Genomic DNA, 15900 nt, shown 5'->3' with positions numbered 1-15900 from the left:
ATATATATATATATATATATAATTGGATGGATAAAAATTAATTTAGATTAAACTTTGAAAACTGCAATCTAGGTTATAATACTATAATAATTTTATATAAAATAAATTATAAAATTTAATTTTTAACTGATAAAATAAAAAATAAAAAATGAGTTTACGAAGTGTTTTCCATGGGAGGGAGTAGGTTCCTGTAACAGGGATACTGATACAGCACACAAATTAAAAAAATTAAAAAAGAAAAGAAACCTCATCGCCAATCATTCCGATGATAATAGGAATGTGAAAGCTGGAATATCAGAAGATAATCAATAAATTGTAGTAGAACGCCTTAGGATTAGACAACAAATCTATTCGAACAAAAATAGAAGAATCAGCTGATACAGGTCAATGATCGCTGAGCTTCGTGATTGTACATCAACAAGTTACAATTGGCTGCTGAATATCCATATGCGTCTACTAATGGAATCAATAACGATACTAATGTTTGCTTTCTCATTATCACGAATTCGAATCCTCTCAAAGAAAACTTACATAATGAAGAATCCTCTCAAAGAAAGCTTACATAATGTGCACACAAGCTGATCTAAATGATGCTAACATAGATTTATTAAACCACAAAATGACAATTTTTGATGATTTATAAATATACCCAAATGTAGGAAGTGCTTTACATGTGAGTGGAGGAGGTTCCTGCAACAACAATTTGGAACGCATGGTAATACAGTTAACAGTGAAAAATAATTCGCCTGTTGCTGTATTCAAAGAGAAATTTACATCATTCAAGATGTCGCGTTTGGTTAGTAGCGCAAGAAACTCTCATCTTAGCACGACATTTAGCTTGCTTTGTACCTGTTCTCTCACAGACATCTGCATTCACAATAGCAAAGATGTTTTCAATCATGAACTATATCCCACAGGAAAATGAAATACAAAAAGATGAATTTCCCTAAAAAAAAAAAAAATACCTGCAAACCATTGATTTCCTCGTCAGTAAGTGAACGTTCCATGGATCGGTAAGCAATCCTGTAGCAGTGACTTGTCATTCCTTTCTTGTTTGTAAAATTGTCTATCAAGCTCACCTGAGTCACAAAATTATCTATAAAGATGAGCACCAGTATTGAATCTTCGTCCACACCAAAGAAACACTGTCAGGTTATGTTTTACATGACCTCAGAGAACAATCTAAGAAAGAAGGTGATTAGTTGTAGACAATTCAACAATTCCAGACTTCTTTGTCCAATTTAAACTTCTATGGAAAACTAACTTTCGAGGTTCAAAACTTTCAACTTTAGTCCAATTTAGAAAGTTTAGCCATTTTGAATTCTGTTAGAATGTTATAGTGAATTAGAAGTTTGTACTACAAAGTTTCAACTTCTAAACAGTACGTTTATTTCACCCTCATATCTCCAAAGGGCTATGGTTCATTACCGTCATTCTTATCCCCCTTTCCTCACACTTTCTATTTGTGCGGGTTGTGTTTGCACAGCAACTACAAAGTGACTAAACTTCAAGTTACAAAATGCTTAGAATTTGATGAAAACCACAGTGAGATGAAGACACAGTCAAGTCTTCCACAATTCTTTTACAGAAAGAGCAGAGGAATATTTGCACATTACCTCCATCTACAAGGGATCATGTGAAAGGCCTTCACACTATTAGCTGATGGAAAATGATAACATGACTAAAACAACTCACAAGCAGAGAACGAAAGTGGATCGCGTCTATATAACTAAAGGCCAAACTACCCAGGTGATGGGGGATGAAGAAAGATAACAATGGAAATTACTATTTGAGTATTTAGAAATTTACTGTACAATTACTCTAGATTCTAGCACTGTTAATATTTAATATTTAGGAGTTAAATAATAATTTAGTGTATTTTAGTTTCCTCTACAAATCAAGAATATTTAGTAGGTTTTCCTATTTTATTTGGTTTGGTGCTAGTAAATAAGCACCCTACCTAGGCATTCAAAGAACATTAGATACTAATGATCAGGATAAATTGAATTTTCTTACGGAGAATCTTCTTGATGGTTCTTCATCAGCAGGTTGGTCAATATTGTGATTAACAAAAAAAGTTGCAACCCCAAGAAAAGAAAATCCATACCTCCTCCACAAGATCCCCAGCAATTCCTCTGACAACCTCACATAAATTGTTTTCTGTAAATGATTCATTGATCCAAAAACTCATGTCCTTGTAACAAGGAGGATACTGCACATGTATTCCACATTTAGATATTCATATCCTGCTGTCATTCTTCTTCAATTTTTATTCAAAAAAAATAAGCAAATAAAAAAGTGTCCATCTATGAAGGAAAAACACAATTGTACCTTTGAGAATGGCTTGAATTTGATTCCGAGCTGACCTTTAGAAAACTGCATGACAGACGTTCAGATTAGTTACTTGGGCCTACTGGATCACTGACATATCAAAAATGTCAAATTGCGACTTTAAAGCATTCAATTTTTTTTAATCGAGTAAATCAAAACAAATAGCATGAAGGAAGAGGAGAAACCAGCAACACAGTACTATAATTCAAGACAGACCTGAGAAGTAAATCGCTCATCATTTGACCAGAAAAGCCGGATATCAGGGATATCAAACAGAACCATTGCAAGACGCTCCAAACCAAGTCCAAAAGCCCAAGCAACATTATTAAGTTTTCCATTCCTCTTTAAAATTTCTTGCTCTGTCACCCCACAGCCTAAAACTTCCAGCCATTTCTCCTGAAAATTTATTGGTCATTGGTCGGTGAGTCAGATGTTCTGCTACAAGTTTGACAGAGAAATCAATTTTATTATTTTCAAACACACCATCATATACATTTCCATTAGCAGTGTGTTTCCATGCACTATAAAAAACAATTAAAAAAAATGTTGGAGGGTTTAATTATACATAAGCACTATCCAAAGTATCTGGAAAATCCTATTGTTAGTGCCAAGTCAACTTTTAAATCTCCACAAATTAAACATAATGCCACACCCCATGCTCAAACCACAATGTAGGATGTTTAGCCAACTAAATAAATAGTGCAGGGATAATGAATCAGTAAAACATGCAAAGCTACCATATGAAAAATGTTCAAGATCAACACAGTACCTGAAAATATATCTCAAGTTCAAACGATGGATTGGTGAAAGGAAAATATGTATCGACCCAGCGCATCTCCACAGCACCTGAGATTTTTACCGAATCAACATATAGTAGTACAGCTGATGGATCTAGGATGATATGAAAACAGGAGGCTATTTCAAGATATAACTATTTGAAGGGGCACCAAACAAGTTAAAAGAAATTACTTATGTTCCAAGGCTGCAATGGTGAATTGCACCAGAGAAAAAGGATCTATGAGCCATTGCCTCTAAAACTAACAACTATTACAATGAACTTGATAGAATCTCTCCTCCATAAGGGAAAAAATAAAAATAAATAAATAAATGAAAACATGAAATAAACTCAGAACTTTAGATTATCCTATATTTTACCAGCTATCCATGTTATTTATGAATTTCTCTTTACAACATTAAGAACCTGCATGTTATTCCATATCTCTTTAGCATCATACCAAGTGAGGTGCAGAAGATTGACGCCCCTACCCCAGTTTTAATATATGTATTGCCTCTCCCAGTCCAACTTGGCAACACAAGTTTCCAAATTTATAAACTGGATAAACCAGGTTCCAACCACTATCTAACAGCCCAAAATAATTCCCAAATCCTGTGCAATAACATTATGGAACCAATTGGAAATATTATCTACACAGTTTCAGTTTTTCTCAACAAGTTATAACGATTTTACCAAATAAATGTGTTGCCAAACCCTCAAGACATTTCTTTAAATCCTCAGCTGCAAAAGATGTGCCATCCACGCCAGATGCCTCCCATTCATCAGGAGAGAAAACACGAAACCCTTCCATCTGCAAGGTAACAAGACAAACTAATTAATTGAAAAGGAAGTAGAGAGCTTCCAAAGCCACTAGATTCAGAAACCATGATTGAAAAAATCAGAGATAAGAAACCTGATGGAAAACAGGGTAGTGAGTTGAATCAATAGAATCTCTGCGATAGACATCTCCAGTTACAAGAAAGTGAGTGTGACCCTTCCTCAACAGCTCTGCCTGATGTGCACTTGTATGGCATCTTAAAACAGTTTGAGAGTCGACATAGTATGTGTCATTATAGCTCCTGCTTACATGATCAGCTGGAACCAAGACATCATCAAAATTCTGCAAAACGTATATTTACTGTCACTATAAACTAAACAACGGTTCGTTTTCAAAAAAGAATTATTACAGACACATTCAAGAATAGAACTAGATAGAAATGTTTCTTAAATTAAAGAACTTTACCTGTTTTACAGAAACAATTGGGCAAAGTTCGTCAAACTTGTCGAACTTATTTGAGTAATTGGTATCAAAATAGTCATATATCGTATTCTTCAAAATTCCAAGAGGATGTTGATCCCTCCTATGAAGTTGCAATCCAAGCTTAGAGAATATTGTATCCGGTACATTATTTGTAGGGTCATCCCTCACCACATCTACAAAACCCCAACATCCTAAACTGTCAAAATTCCTCAACAAAATTCCAAAACATGAACTTAACAAATCCCAATTTGACCGGGAAAAAAAGGGCATAAAAAACACAACATATCAGATGCAAAAACTTCAATCACTGAAATTATACAATCTTTATAAGTCCATAACATTTTATTTAACTTGAATAAGCACTTGAATTATTCCATGTTACAAAACAAGCAACGGTCAACTACTAGAAGTAAAAAAAAAAAAATGAAGACTGAACCACTGCGGTGAAGAGCGGAATGATAACCAAACAAAAGTGGAATAATGAAAAGGGCACAGAAAACCCATTAATGCATTGAAGTAGAAATATAGATAAGAGCACATGGTTTATACCATCTCTGGCAATCTTGACACCACCAAGTTCAAGAACAGAAATGACAGGTCGTCTCCAAGTTTTGGGGTTTGAAGGGAGAGCAGAGCAGGAGAAAGGGATAGAGGAAGAGAAGTGAGAGAACCCAGTTTTAGTGTGGAGAAAGAGTTGGGAAGTTTTGGAGAAGAGAGTGGAGTGGACTAGAGACAGAGCCATTGCCACGCTCCGCTGAAAGAAAGAGGAGCAGCGTTGGTGAAATGAGAACCCAAGACTTAAGTGAACTGTTGATGACTTGGATAAACGATCCGGGTTAGGTTTTTTTTTTTTTTTTTTTTTTTTGAGACGACGTGTAGTCTCCTTATGAATGACTCGTCTTACTTGAGTTATAGGATAATTTTCTTCTTCTTTTTTACTTCTTCCTCTTTCTTTGGTTTTCTAGGCTGCAATTTTGTAAAAATAGTCTTGTAAAACAAACTCGAATTCCATCTAATTTATTAAACAATAAATAATTATAAGAGTATATTAAAATTTAATAATATATGATAATTCATTATTTTTTAAATATTTTTTATAAATGAATAGTAAACCAGATCAAGTATAATTTTTTTTTATGTGAGAGTTTTTTAACTTGTTTGAAGAAGAACGTTAGCTAGGAGAATAAATAAATAAATAAATAAATCTAAAAAATAAAAATGATATATAAGCAATTAAACCAGTGGAGATGTAACGAAGACTCAACCTAAATATAAGAATAAATTAAGCTAATTTTTAAAAAAAATTAAAATAAATAACTATCTAAGTGTTTTAAAAATATTTTAAAAAAACTTTAAATTTTTTATTTATTTCAAATTAATATGTTTTTAATATTTTTAAATTATTTTGATATATTATTGTTAAAAATAATTTTTTAAAAATAAAAAAAATATCTATGACATATATTTTAATACAAAAATTTATTTGAAAAGAAATCACAATTCACTTTTAAAAAACTCAACTATATTATTTAAATTTATTATTATTATTATGGAAAGGGTATCTTTATATTAGTTTTCGTGTTATAAAGTCCCTCCTTGTATGATTTTAATGTTGCATCTTCATATTAGTCTATTAAATTAAGAGAGATTCAGTATCTTTTTAACAATAGTTTCAAGATTTAAACTCAAAGAATCTTGAAATGGAGCAAACCACTACGATATGTGTTATATAAGGCATAAAAACATTGTAACCACATGTAATTTATACCAAAATAAACTAATAAGGTTAATCTTGATGAACAAGCTATTAAAAATAAATAAAAAATATAAATCTAAAAGGATAAAAAAAAACTATATAAATACATTCAGATTTGATGGCTAGAGCAAGGTCAAAGGCTGAGAAAATTTTAAACAGTTATTAAATAAATAATTAAGATTATATAAATATTTTTAATAAGCTAAAAAAATATCTTAGACTTGAGTTATTGAGTTGCCTGAGTTTTATAAATTCATTTAATTTAATAATAAAAAAATAAATCTAATTTAATAAACTAAAAAATCAAATAAACTTAAATAAATTTTTTTAATATGAGTTAATTTTTTAAATTTAAAACCTGTTAAATTTTAAACTCAAGTTTAATAAATAAGTTTAACTTTCAACTAATATAATGTTTAAAGATGAAATCAAGAAAAAAATTATAGACTCAATTTATGGAGTCAACAAATTTAATAAAATTGATTATTTTAATAATATAAAAAAAAATTTAATTTAATAATATAAAAAATCAGGTGAACTAAAACAAATCTTATTTACCTAGGTTAATCTCCTTAATTATCAACTATGAAATTGTATACCGGGTTCAATAAAAAAAATATCAATTTCTAATAAATTTAATATTAAAGAATAAAATTGTAAAAGAAAATTCAAAGCAAAAAAATCAAAATGAATAAAAAATAAAGATCAAATTTGAAAAAAAATTATAATCTTAAATAATTAATTAAAATAAAAAAATATAATTAAAATAAGAAGGACTAAGTTTCATGAATTTTGTTTTTTGAAGTGCTGTTATGAATACTAAATCTCCAGCCACCTTTTTTTTTTTATTATTTTGTATTTCAATAAAAATATCAATGTGCTCCTAATATCACATATCACATGATAAAAAAAAAACCAAAAGAAAAGTATTAATAAGCCCTTGATGAGAGGGCTAAAAATTTTCAAATTCTAAGACCTATATGGTTATTACATTGTAATTAAAAAAATAAAATGTTCAATAAACATTCAAGTTAACAAATCTTTTATTGTTAAAAAAATTTAAATAATTCTAGTGTGCAATTACATGAAAAAAAAAGATCAAGTTATCTCTAATAAAATTAATAATAATTTATAAACTATATAAAAAGACTCAATTACTTTTCATAAAAAAATTTGCATTTTTTTTATTATAAGGGAAAACTTAACCCTTCATTAATCTAGTAAATAATGCTTTATCTCTTGAGATATAAGACTTTTCCCGCAACATTTAATTTAAATTAATATATTTATAATTATTTAATTAGAATAACATGTTAAAAATATATATTTATATATAATTATTATATATGATATATTATTAATTTCATAAAATGACACTCAATTAAAATAGTAAATCTCTTATTAATATATTAAATACATATTGAAAATATAATTTTTTACTTTGTGATTTTATATGTAAAAATTAGGATTCTATTTATGAATAATCTGTTAAACTATTCATAATTATTATTAATCAAATATATTTAATTTTATAAAATTAGATTATATCTAACTAACTTGTATAATTTGAATAAGTTATTTGTGATTGATAATTTTTTAAATAATTACAAGAAAAACAAGTTGAAGTATAAAAATAACCTTAATATTCCATAGTTAATAACAAAAATAATAAAATGATAAAAACATTAGTATTTTAATTATATTATATATAAAGATAGATTTATTTTAAATTTAAAAATTATATTTATATATAAATGGTAATTTTTGAAAAGATAGAGGTAAATTAAAAGTAATAACTAAATTATAAGATGTTAAATATAACTTTTTTTAATAAAATGAAACAAAAATCTAGAATCGGAAAGAACAATCCTCATCCATATCCATATGTGAAAACGAGAACATACATACATACATATATATAGACACGCGCACACACACACGTAGAACATTCTAGTAGACAACAAATTCATGTTTAGAAGATGCAAGTATATGATGTTTTATCCTGAATCTTCACTATTGTCTTTATCATTCACCTAACCTTGAGAAAATATCATCACTTCAAATTTTCAGATCACGAAGGAAAAAAAAATATTCAAATCTTGAATCGTGGAAACCATAATTAACGTAAATGGAGGAGATGACGGAACCGGAGAGGGTAGCAGGAGGAGGATTGGCTTTGAGTTTCACGGTTAACGGTGACGAAGCGATGTTAAATTCTCCAAAGGTTCTTCCTCCAAGATTAGAAAGACGTTTGCTTGGAGAGCCCAAAACACCACCCTCTGTCGAAGAAATCGAAGTTAAGCTCCGTGAAGCCAATCTCCGTCGCCAGGTATTATTGATCTTGGAAATTTGAAAAACAAGCTACCATTTCTATATTGCATCCAATATTTCTTTTTGTTTGTGGCGGTGACGCAGCGATATTATGAATTGTTGTCGAGTAAAGCACGGTCGTCAACTTCAAAAAGCGGTTTAAGGGATTGTTTACAAGCAGAGGAGGATCTGGGGCAGAAAATTAAAGCAAGGCTCAATGCTGCTCAACAGAAAAGGTGAATAAAAAATGTTAGATTTTGTAGTTTTAATTAAAAATGTTAAGAGTTAACTTGAAGTTATTAAATTTCGAAATTGGGTGGTAATTTATTATGCTTAGCTCGGAATGAGAAGTGTGAAATCAGATAATTGAGTCCCGAATCCTTTTTTGAATTCAAAATTCTAACTTTATCCTACTGGTTTTGATCTTCTCAAGCAATGCTCTTACCCCACTTGCATTCCCGATTTAAATTCTATGATGATCAAGTAATGAAGGAAGAATGCACGCTATTGCTGATTCTAGAATTCAAAGTCTGTTTGAACAAGATAAAAGACAAGACTGATACCTATTTATCGTGCCTTGGGTCTTCTGTTGAGGAGAACCTAACCATTTACTCTTTTTTGCATGAAGTGGGTGCCATTATTCGAAGTTGCATTCTTATTATAATCACAGGCCTAATACCTTTACTAATTCACTGAACAATGGCTACCATGTTTGACCAAGGCACATCACTTAAACTGATAAACTGTGATTTCATACGACACTAGCTTATCTTAATATTATGTGTAATGATATGTTCAGGCTAAGCATTCTTACTGAGGCTCAGATGCGCCTGGCAAGGTTAGATGAGCACCGACAAGAAGCTAAAAGTGGACTAGAAATGCGTTTTGAGAAGGAGCGGGGTGAGCTAGGCATGAAGGTTGAGTCACGGGTTCAGCAAGCACAAGCAAACCGGATGCTTCTTCTTAAAGCTTATGGACAAAAGAGAGCAGCAAGGAGGGAGCGAGCTGCTCGGTCATTGATGCAAAAAATGACCCAGGAGATCAAGTACAAAGAGAGTGTTCGTGCTGCAATTTACCAAAAACGTGCTGCTGCTGAGAGAAAACGGCTGGGATTGTTGGAAGCAGAAAGGACAAAGGCCCATTCAAGGATGTTGCAAGTTCAGCGGGTAGCTACGTCCATCTATAGTCAACGGGAGATTGAGAGAAAACAGATAAAGGACCAGTTGGAATATAAGCTCCAGAAGGTATGTTCCTGGTTGAAGTTGCTTCTTTCATTGAATTATCTTCTGTTATTTCATTGTTTTGTTGATGCGAAGTGTTAATTTGATTTCACTAGGCTAAGAAACAAAGGGCAGAATATTTGAGGCAAAGAAGAAACCTGAATAGCCAAGCACATTTCAACTCAAAAACGATGCATGAGCAGGGGGAATATCTTTCAAGAAAGTTAACAAGGTGCATAAGCTGCTCAAAGTGACCTTTTCGAAGTGGTGCTTTTGTTTCTAGTTTTTTTCCTTTTTCCATTTTGTTCCCCCTGCCCCTTCACTTTCAGGGTCTGTGTTGATGTGCAGTGTAAGAGGAATGACTATTTGCAAATTATTTTAAATTTGTGCAGTATAATATTGTCTTCATTTAGGATTTTTATTTTGTGACTCCATTAAGTAGGACATTTCCCATTTCCATAATCATGGTTTTATTATCAGGAATAACATTTTGTTTAGGTTTTGATTCCCATGTTGCTTGGACCCTTTAGAACTTTGGTGGTGCCATTTAACCATGCATGTTTTGTATTTTGGGGGAAGCATTTGATGAATTGAATTGACTTGTGAGATCTTCCTGTTCCTTTCATTTGTAGAGTGTTTGTTTCTCATGGATTCAAAATATGGATTTTGAGATCTTTGATTCTATGTTTTCTATTATTTTCTCTTCAGTTCAATTAAAATTGATTTGGCTGCTTTTCTGGCATCAGTTAAAAATTTTAACTTATCAGCTGTTATGAGTGAGCTAAATCTGCAATCCCTGAGCTGGATAACACATCTATGGAATGATGAAATGTGTGTTAGTCAACCAATAGTCCTGTTATATATTTATAATATTCACATGGGTATGATAAGTTCTGTTTATCTATTCCTGTACAAATTTTTGTTGCATGTTGGTGTCCCTTATTATGTTTCTCCAAAAATGAAAGTGGTTTCTTCTCTCTGGTTTCATTGTATAACTACAATGTCTTTAACTACAGGTGCTGGAGGCAGTTTGTAAAATTGAGAAAAACTACTCTCTCTTTGGCAAAAGCTTATATGTCATTACAAATTAACCAAGAATTGGTTAAATCAATGCCATTTGTGCAGCTTGCTCTCTGTATTGAGTCAGCAACAACCATTCAAATTGTGAAAGCCTTTGTCAACCGGCTAGAGAGTCGCATCACACTCTCACGGGAAGTTATAGGTAGCCTATCTAGTCTTTCCAGAATCGATCACCTTCTAAAGTACGCTGCTTTACCAAGTCGTAAGGGCCCTTCAAGCAATGCTACAAGAAGAGGAGCAAAAATGATTAAGTCTAGTAAACTATCAAGGTACCCTGTCAGAGTTTTGCTCTGTGCTTACATGATAATAGGACACCCAACTGAGGTTTTCAGTGGAGTGGGTGAGTGTGAGATTGTGCTGGTTGACTCTGCAGCCAACTTTATTCAAGAGTTTGAGTTGTTGGTCAAAATTATTATAGACGGCCCCATTAAAACGTCACAGGAAATAGCCTCTGCAAATCCAAGTCAAAAGACTTTCAGATCTCAGCTGGAAGCCTTTGATAAAGCTTGGTGCATTTACCTGCATCGCTTTGTCGCATGGAAGTCTAAGGATGCGAAGTTGTTAGAGAAGGATTTAGTGAGAGCTGCTTGCCAGCTTGAGCTCTCTCTGTTGCAAACCTGCAAGCTGACTTCCAGAAATGATGGTGGTCTTACTCGTGATATGTATGGTATTAAAAAACAGGTAGTAAACTTGCCTCAAGTAGAAGCAAATTATTTTTTATAGAGCTTTTTTCCATAAACTAACATCATGTTGAATCATTTTGTTGACGCTAGGTTCTAGAAGAGCAGAAACTTCTTAGGGAAACAGTACAGCATCTGAGTGGCAATGGTGGGCTGGAACATATGGAACATGCTCTCTCTGATGTGCGGTCTAGATTTGTTGAAGCTGAGAAATCTGGGACTTCAGTGGCATCATCTACTGCAGATATTTTATCTTCCTTTTCACGCAATTCCCTTGAGGGCTCTTCAATTTCTGGCTTTGGTGAGACGCGTGATCTGGCTAAATGTATTGGAAAGTCAAGCCCCCAAATTCTCTCCTTTTCTCAGGCAGATGATTCTTCCCCGGTCAAAGAACTTGATCCTTCATCTTCTAAAAGAACCATAAATAGCATTGTGCACTCTGACTCCATGTTGGCCAATGAGAATGAATTACTAGTAAATGAAATTCTCCATGAACATCACCGTGGTTTTGCTGATAGTCTTAATGTTACTGATGAAGATCAGAATAGCCTCAAGGTCAATACATGGAAATATTTCTCATGCTCTCTGTTTATTCAGAAATGTCACTTCTTCCTCAGTATTTGTTAGTGTGGGATAGAGATAGAAATCCTCATCAATGCTTGCTTGTTTCCAATATTGTGCAGGCAAAAGTAAGAGAGACTATGGAAAAAGCTTTCTGGGATGGAATCACAGAATCGATACAACAGGATGAACCTGATTTAAGTTGGGTTCTTAAACTCATGAAGGAAGTCAGGGATGAGCTCTGTGAGATGTCTCCTCAGAGTTGGAGAGAGGAGATTGTTGAGACTATTGATGTTGATATTCTTTCCCAGGTAAATAAAGTTTTTAGTCTCTTTAATTCTGCAGCCATTACCAGTTATTATGTATTGAAATACTAATATTATTATTATATCTCCAAAATCCTTTGCCCCATGAAGGTGCTTAAATCAGGAACTTTAGATATGGATTATCTTGGGAGGATTCTAGAGTTTGCACTAGTCACGTTGCAGAAACTTTCTGCTCCTGCAAATGATGAGGAGATCAAGACCTCTCACGATAATTTACTGAAAGAACTAAGAGAGATATCTCAAGCTGCGGATATATCAAATGCTTCATTTTCCCTCTTAATGATTAAAGGTCTGCGCTTTATCCTGAAGGAGATTCAGGTATGTTTTGGTCCCAGTATTGTCTCACATCTGTCCTGAAGTAGTTGCGGTTTCTGCAATTTTAGTGTTTTTTCTGTGGAAACTGAAAAGTGTCACCCTTCATTTTGGCTATCAGTGGTTGTATGATTCATGCATGTTTTGTAAGCAGCATGGCTGTCTCTGTGAGTGAGTCAGTGTATGTGCATGCATGGGCTTGTGTGTCTGTGCCTGCAATTCCTATTTATGGTTCACAAGGACATGTGTGGTATAAGGTTATAGAGGTGAACAAAAATCTCATTCAAGGAAAAAGTTCTTGCTTTGAATCACTTGTTAAAGTTGGATCCTGGTCTTCTCTTATTTTCTTGGATGGAGTTTCAACTTGATTCCTGGTGTCTCTTGTTTTCTTGTATGGAGTTTCAATTTGATCCTTGGTGTCGCTAATTGTACATCTGCTGGAATTAATTGTAGGATATTTAATTTATTGAAGGGTTAGAATGCCCACTTGAATTTTCTCTGCTTCATTCTGGTACAACATAGTGGCTTGAGCCATCTACTTAGAGTGTTCTGGATTCACCTTTAATTTTTATTCCTTTTCCAGTTTCAAACCAGTTAGATGCTTTGGAGACTGTTTCTTCTTCTTTATGCTTGACTTGCTGTTTTTTGGTGACCCTCTTATTTCTTGGATTAAAGATACCTCCTTTTCTGCTGTTGAATTATCATTTGTGACTCTTATGTCTTGACAACAAGTTGTATCTTATCTGGCTTCGTGTGGGGGAAGTTGTGTGTACACTGACATTATGTGTTACCTTTGCAAAACAAAGCATGGCTATATGCATCACTCACAATACAAAATGAAGACAGCCTTTCGTTCGTTTTATTAAGCTGTAAAAGCACCCAAACATACACATCATTATCCCACTTAAATTACTTTCTTTGAGTTCTAAACAAGGTAAAAATACTAACAAACTGGCTGGATCTGCAAATTCAACCAATATTTAGAGCCTATTTAGCATTGTGGTAATAGTTGCTTTTCAAAATGTTTTTCGTTTGGAAATGCATCAAAATATTGTTTTTTTTCTTTTTAAAATTTATTTTTGATATCAAAGTATTAAAACGATAAAAAAAATACCAAAAAAAATAATTTGAAGCAAAAAAATCAATTTAAAAAAAAAAACCGCTTTTGCACCACAAAAACATTTTGTTAAGGGTCTCTGTTTTTAATATCTGTTTCCATGTGTGATCTTTTGCACGCAGAGGATCATCAACCTTGCTTTAGTGTAGCATGGTAATTTGTCTTCAATTTTGATGCTGTTGATATGCAAAGGATGAGTGGTTTCCTTGATATAGTTGGACATATTTTTGTTAAAAAAAAGAAAGAAAGAAACTTAGATGATATGTCATCCATACACCACATGTTTTCTGTTGTTACATTAGTGTAAATAATTTTTGCTGGTGAAATGAGCTGAAATAAGCTTTCTATGGGAACTTTGGAACTCTTGTGTTTCTCTGGCAAGGAGAGATTGGTTCTCACATGCTGCAGATGCTTATTATGATGATGGGATGAGTGGTTTCGTCGATTTAGTTGGTAGACATTTTGTTTAAAAAAAGAAATTTAGACGATATGACATCCATTTACAGCATATTTCCTGACCTTATGTTGGTGTAAATAATATGTGCTGATGGAATGTTCTGAAATAAGCTGTCTGTGGGAACTTTGGAAATCTTCAATTTCTCAGGCCAGAGAGATTAGTTATCACATAGTGCAGATGCTTCCCCCTGTTTTTGTTTTCTATGTGTCATTCTTTTCTCTCCTTTTCCCATCTTTAATTATAGTGGTGGTTTGCTGGCAGATTCTGAAGACTGAGATTAGTAGAGCACGCATTAGACTTGTGGAACCACTCATCAAAGGACCTGCTGGTTTGGAATATCTGAAAAAAGCTTTCACAGACCGATATGGTTCTCCCGCTGATGCTACATCCTTGCTACCTCTGACGAGGAAATGGATGGCATCTGTGCATGCAGGTGCTGAACAGGAGTGGGAAGAGTACATAGATTCTGTATCTGCTACAAGTGATACCCAAGTGTCTATTCCAACAGCACTTAGGACTGGAGGCAGTGTTTTAACAACATCAAAAATTGGACCTCCAACTTCCACAACAGGTTTGAATAGTGACTTCATGCATAAACTTTTGTTTCGTTTAGAATTGCCTAAAGTTGAACTAATCCCTTTTTGTTGCTGTGCACAACGTTATCAGGTCTTGAGCAACCAGGATGCACGGGAGAAAAGGCTGACTTGTTGATTAGGCTTGGCTTGATGAAGCTTGTGATCGGAGTCAGAGGGCTGACTCTTGAAGCTCTGCCTGAAACTCTCAAACTTAATCTATCCAGGCTAAGACATGTCCAATCACAACTTCAGAAAATCATTACCATCTCTACAAGGTTGGTGCTTGTTGGGTTGTTACCTCTTAAAACTCCTCAAATTTAAGTGGGCATTCTTGCACTTCTTTTTTTCATCTTCTTTTTCCTCCTGACTCTGTGCATGCATAGAAATGTCATCTAATTGTACGCTGAAACCAAATTAACGTGTTTCTGGCAGTGCATTGGTCCTTAGGCAAACCCTTCTGACAGAGAACTTGGTAACTAGTTCTGTGGACATGGAGAATGTAGTATCTGGGTGTGTGAAGAAGCTTTCTGAGCTATTAGACAGCGTGGAAGATGTGGGTATTTTGGAAATTGTTGATACAATTAGTGCAGTATCAAAAAGCAGTGGCCATGATTTAAATGATGAAAAGCTCCAAGCAAGGAAGGAGGTTATGCCAAGCATGCTGGTGAAAAGCTTGCAAGCTGGGGATGCTATATTTGAGCTGGTGTCTCGCTCTATTTATCTGGCTATGAAGGGGGCTGTGTTGGGAGGAAGTGGATCTAAAGGAAGGGAATTGGTGGAGACAGCTCTTCGGCGAGTGGGAGCAACTCTTCTTTCTAGTAGGGTAATGGAGGCTGCTGAAGTTCTTGTCGTGGTGGCAATGGTTTCATTGAGCGTTCATGGCGAATGGTATGAAGAATTGATCAAGAATCTGTAACATGCTCATATAATGTGCTTGTAGATTGCATATTTATGAATTTCCTTTCCATTACATATCTGTGTCAGTGAATGTGTTTGTATATCTTGTATTATATAATGATGGCTGCTGATGTACACTTGTGGTAGACAAGTAGTAGAATGAACACCAATGCTGTTCCTACTTTGTCGATTGGGAATTTAAGTTGTGACAATACGTGCATAATTTATGTTTTTTAAACATC

General features: G+C 33.6%; 2 protein-coding genes across 2 annotated transcripts; one reads left to right on the top strand and one right to left on the bottom strand.

The window, feature by feature from the left end:
• Window positions 1-586: 586 nt before the first annotated feature.
• Window positions 587-5193, bottom strand: LOC105110581 (phenylalanyl-tRNA synthetase class IIc family protein). Its single transcript, XM_011005657.1, has 10 exons — window positions 4917-5193; window positions 4350-4540; window positions 4020-4226; window positions 3800-3917; window positions 3101-3177; window positions 2548-2727; window positions 2332-2376; window positions 2108-2212; window positions 966-1079; window positions 587-867 (listed from the first exon to the last, which is right to left on the bottom strand). The coding sequence occupies exons 1-10, from the start codon at window positions 5107-5109 to the stop codon at window positions 817-819; spliced, it is 1281 nt and encodes a 426-aa protein (XP_011003959.1). The 5' UTR covers window positions 5110-5193; the 3' UTR covers window positions 587-816.
• A 2869-nt stretch (window positions 5194-8062) lies between these two features.
• On the top strand, window positions 8063-15900 carry LOC105110580 (T-complex protein 11). The gene is made up of 11 exons (XM_011005656.1): window positions 8063-8452; window positions 8539-8669; window positions 9233-9677; window positions 9770-9885; window positions 10670-11414; window positions 11507-11968; window positions 12097-12285; window positions 12391-12618; window positions 14448-14757; window positions 14853-15036; window positions 15194-15900. Exons 1-11 carry the CDS (start codon window positions 8252-8254, stop codon window positions 15675-15677), a joined length of 3495 nt encoding a protein of 1164 aa, XP_011003958.1. The 5' UTR covers window positions 8063-8251; the 3' UTR covers window positions 15678-15900.

This window comes from Populus euphratica, unplaced genomic scaffold (genome assembly GCF_000495115.2).
Source record: "Populus euphratica unplaced genomic scaffold, PopEup_1.0 scaffold257.1, whole genome shotgun sequence".
Lineage (NCBI taxonomy): Eukaryota > Viridiplantae > Streptophyta > Magnoliopsida > Malpighiales > Salicaceae > Populus > Populus euphratica.
This window is presented reverse-complemented; position numbering and strand designations above follow the sequence as displayed.

What these genes read in the sequence shown, in the direction of transcription:
- LOC105110581 (XM_011005657.1), bottom strand. Translation starts at nt 5,109, where the DNA reads ATGGCTCTGTCTCTAGTCCACTCCACTCTCTTCTCCAAAACTTCCCAA. An exon ending in CAATTGTTTCTGTAAAACAG is followed by an intron (nt 4,227 to 4,349) that starts GTAAAGTTCTTT and finishes TACGTTTTGCAG; the next exon opens with AATTTTGATGATGTCTTGGT. An exon ending in AGGAAATCAATGGTTTGCAG is followed by an intron (nt 868 to 965) that starts GTATTTTTTTTT and finishes TTGTGAATGCAG; the next exon opens with ATGTCTGTGAGAGAACAGGT.
- LOC105110580 (XM_011005656.1), top strand. Translation starts at nt 8,252, where the DNA reads ATGGAGGAGATGACGGAACCGGAGAGGGTAGCAGGAGGAGGATTGGCT. An exon ending in TGTATGGTATTAAAAAACAG is followed by an intron (nt 11,415 to 11,506) that starts GTAGTAAACTTG and finishes TGTTGACGCTAG; the next exon opens with GTTCTAGAAGAGCAGAAACT. An exon ending in ATCATTACCATCTCTACAAG is followed by an intron (nt 15,037 to 15,193) that starts GTTGGTGCTTGT and finishes TGTTTCTGGCAG; the next exon opens with TGCATTGGTCCTTAGGCAAA.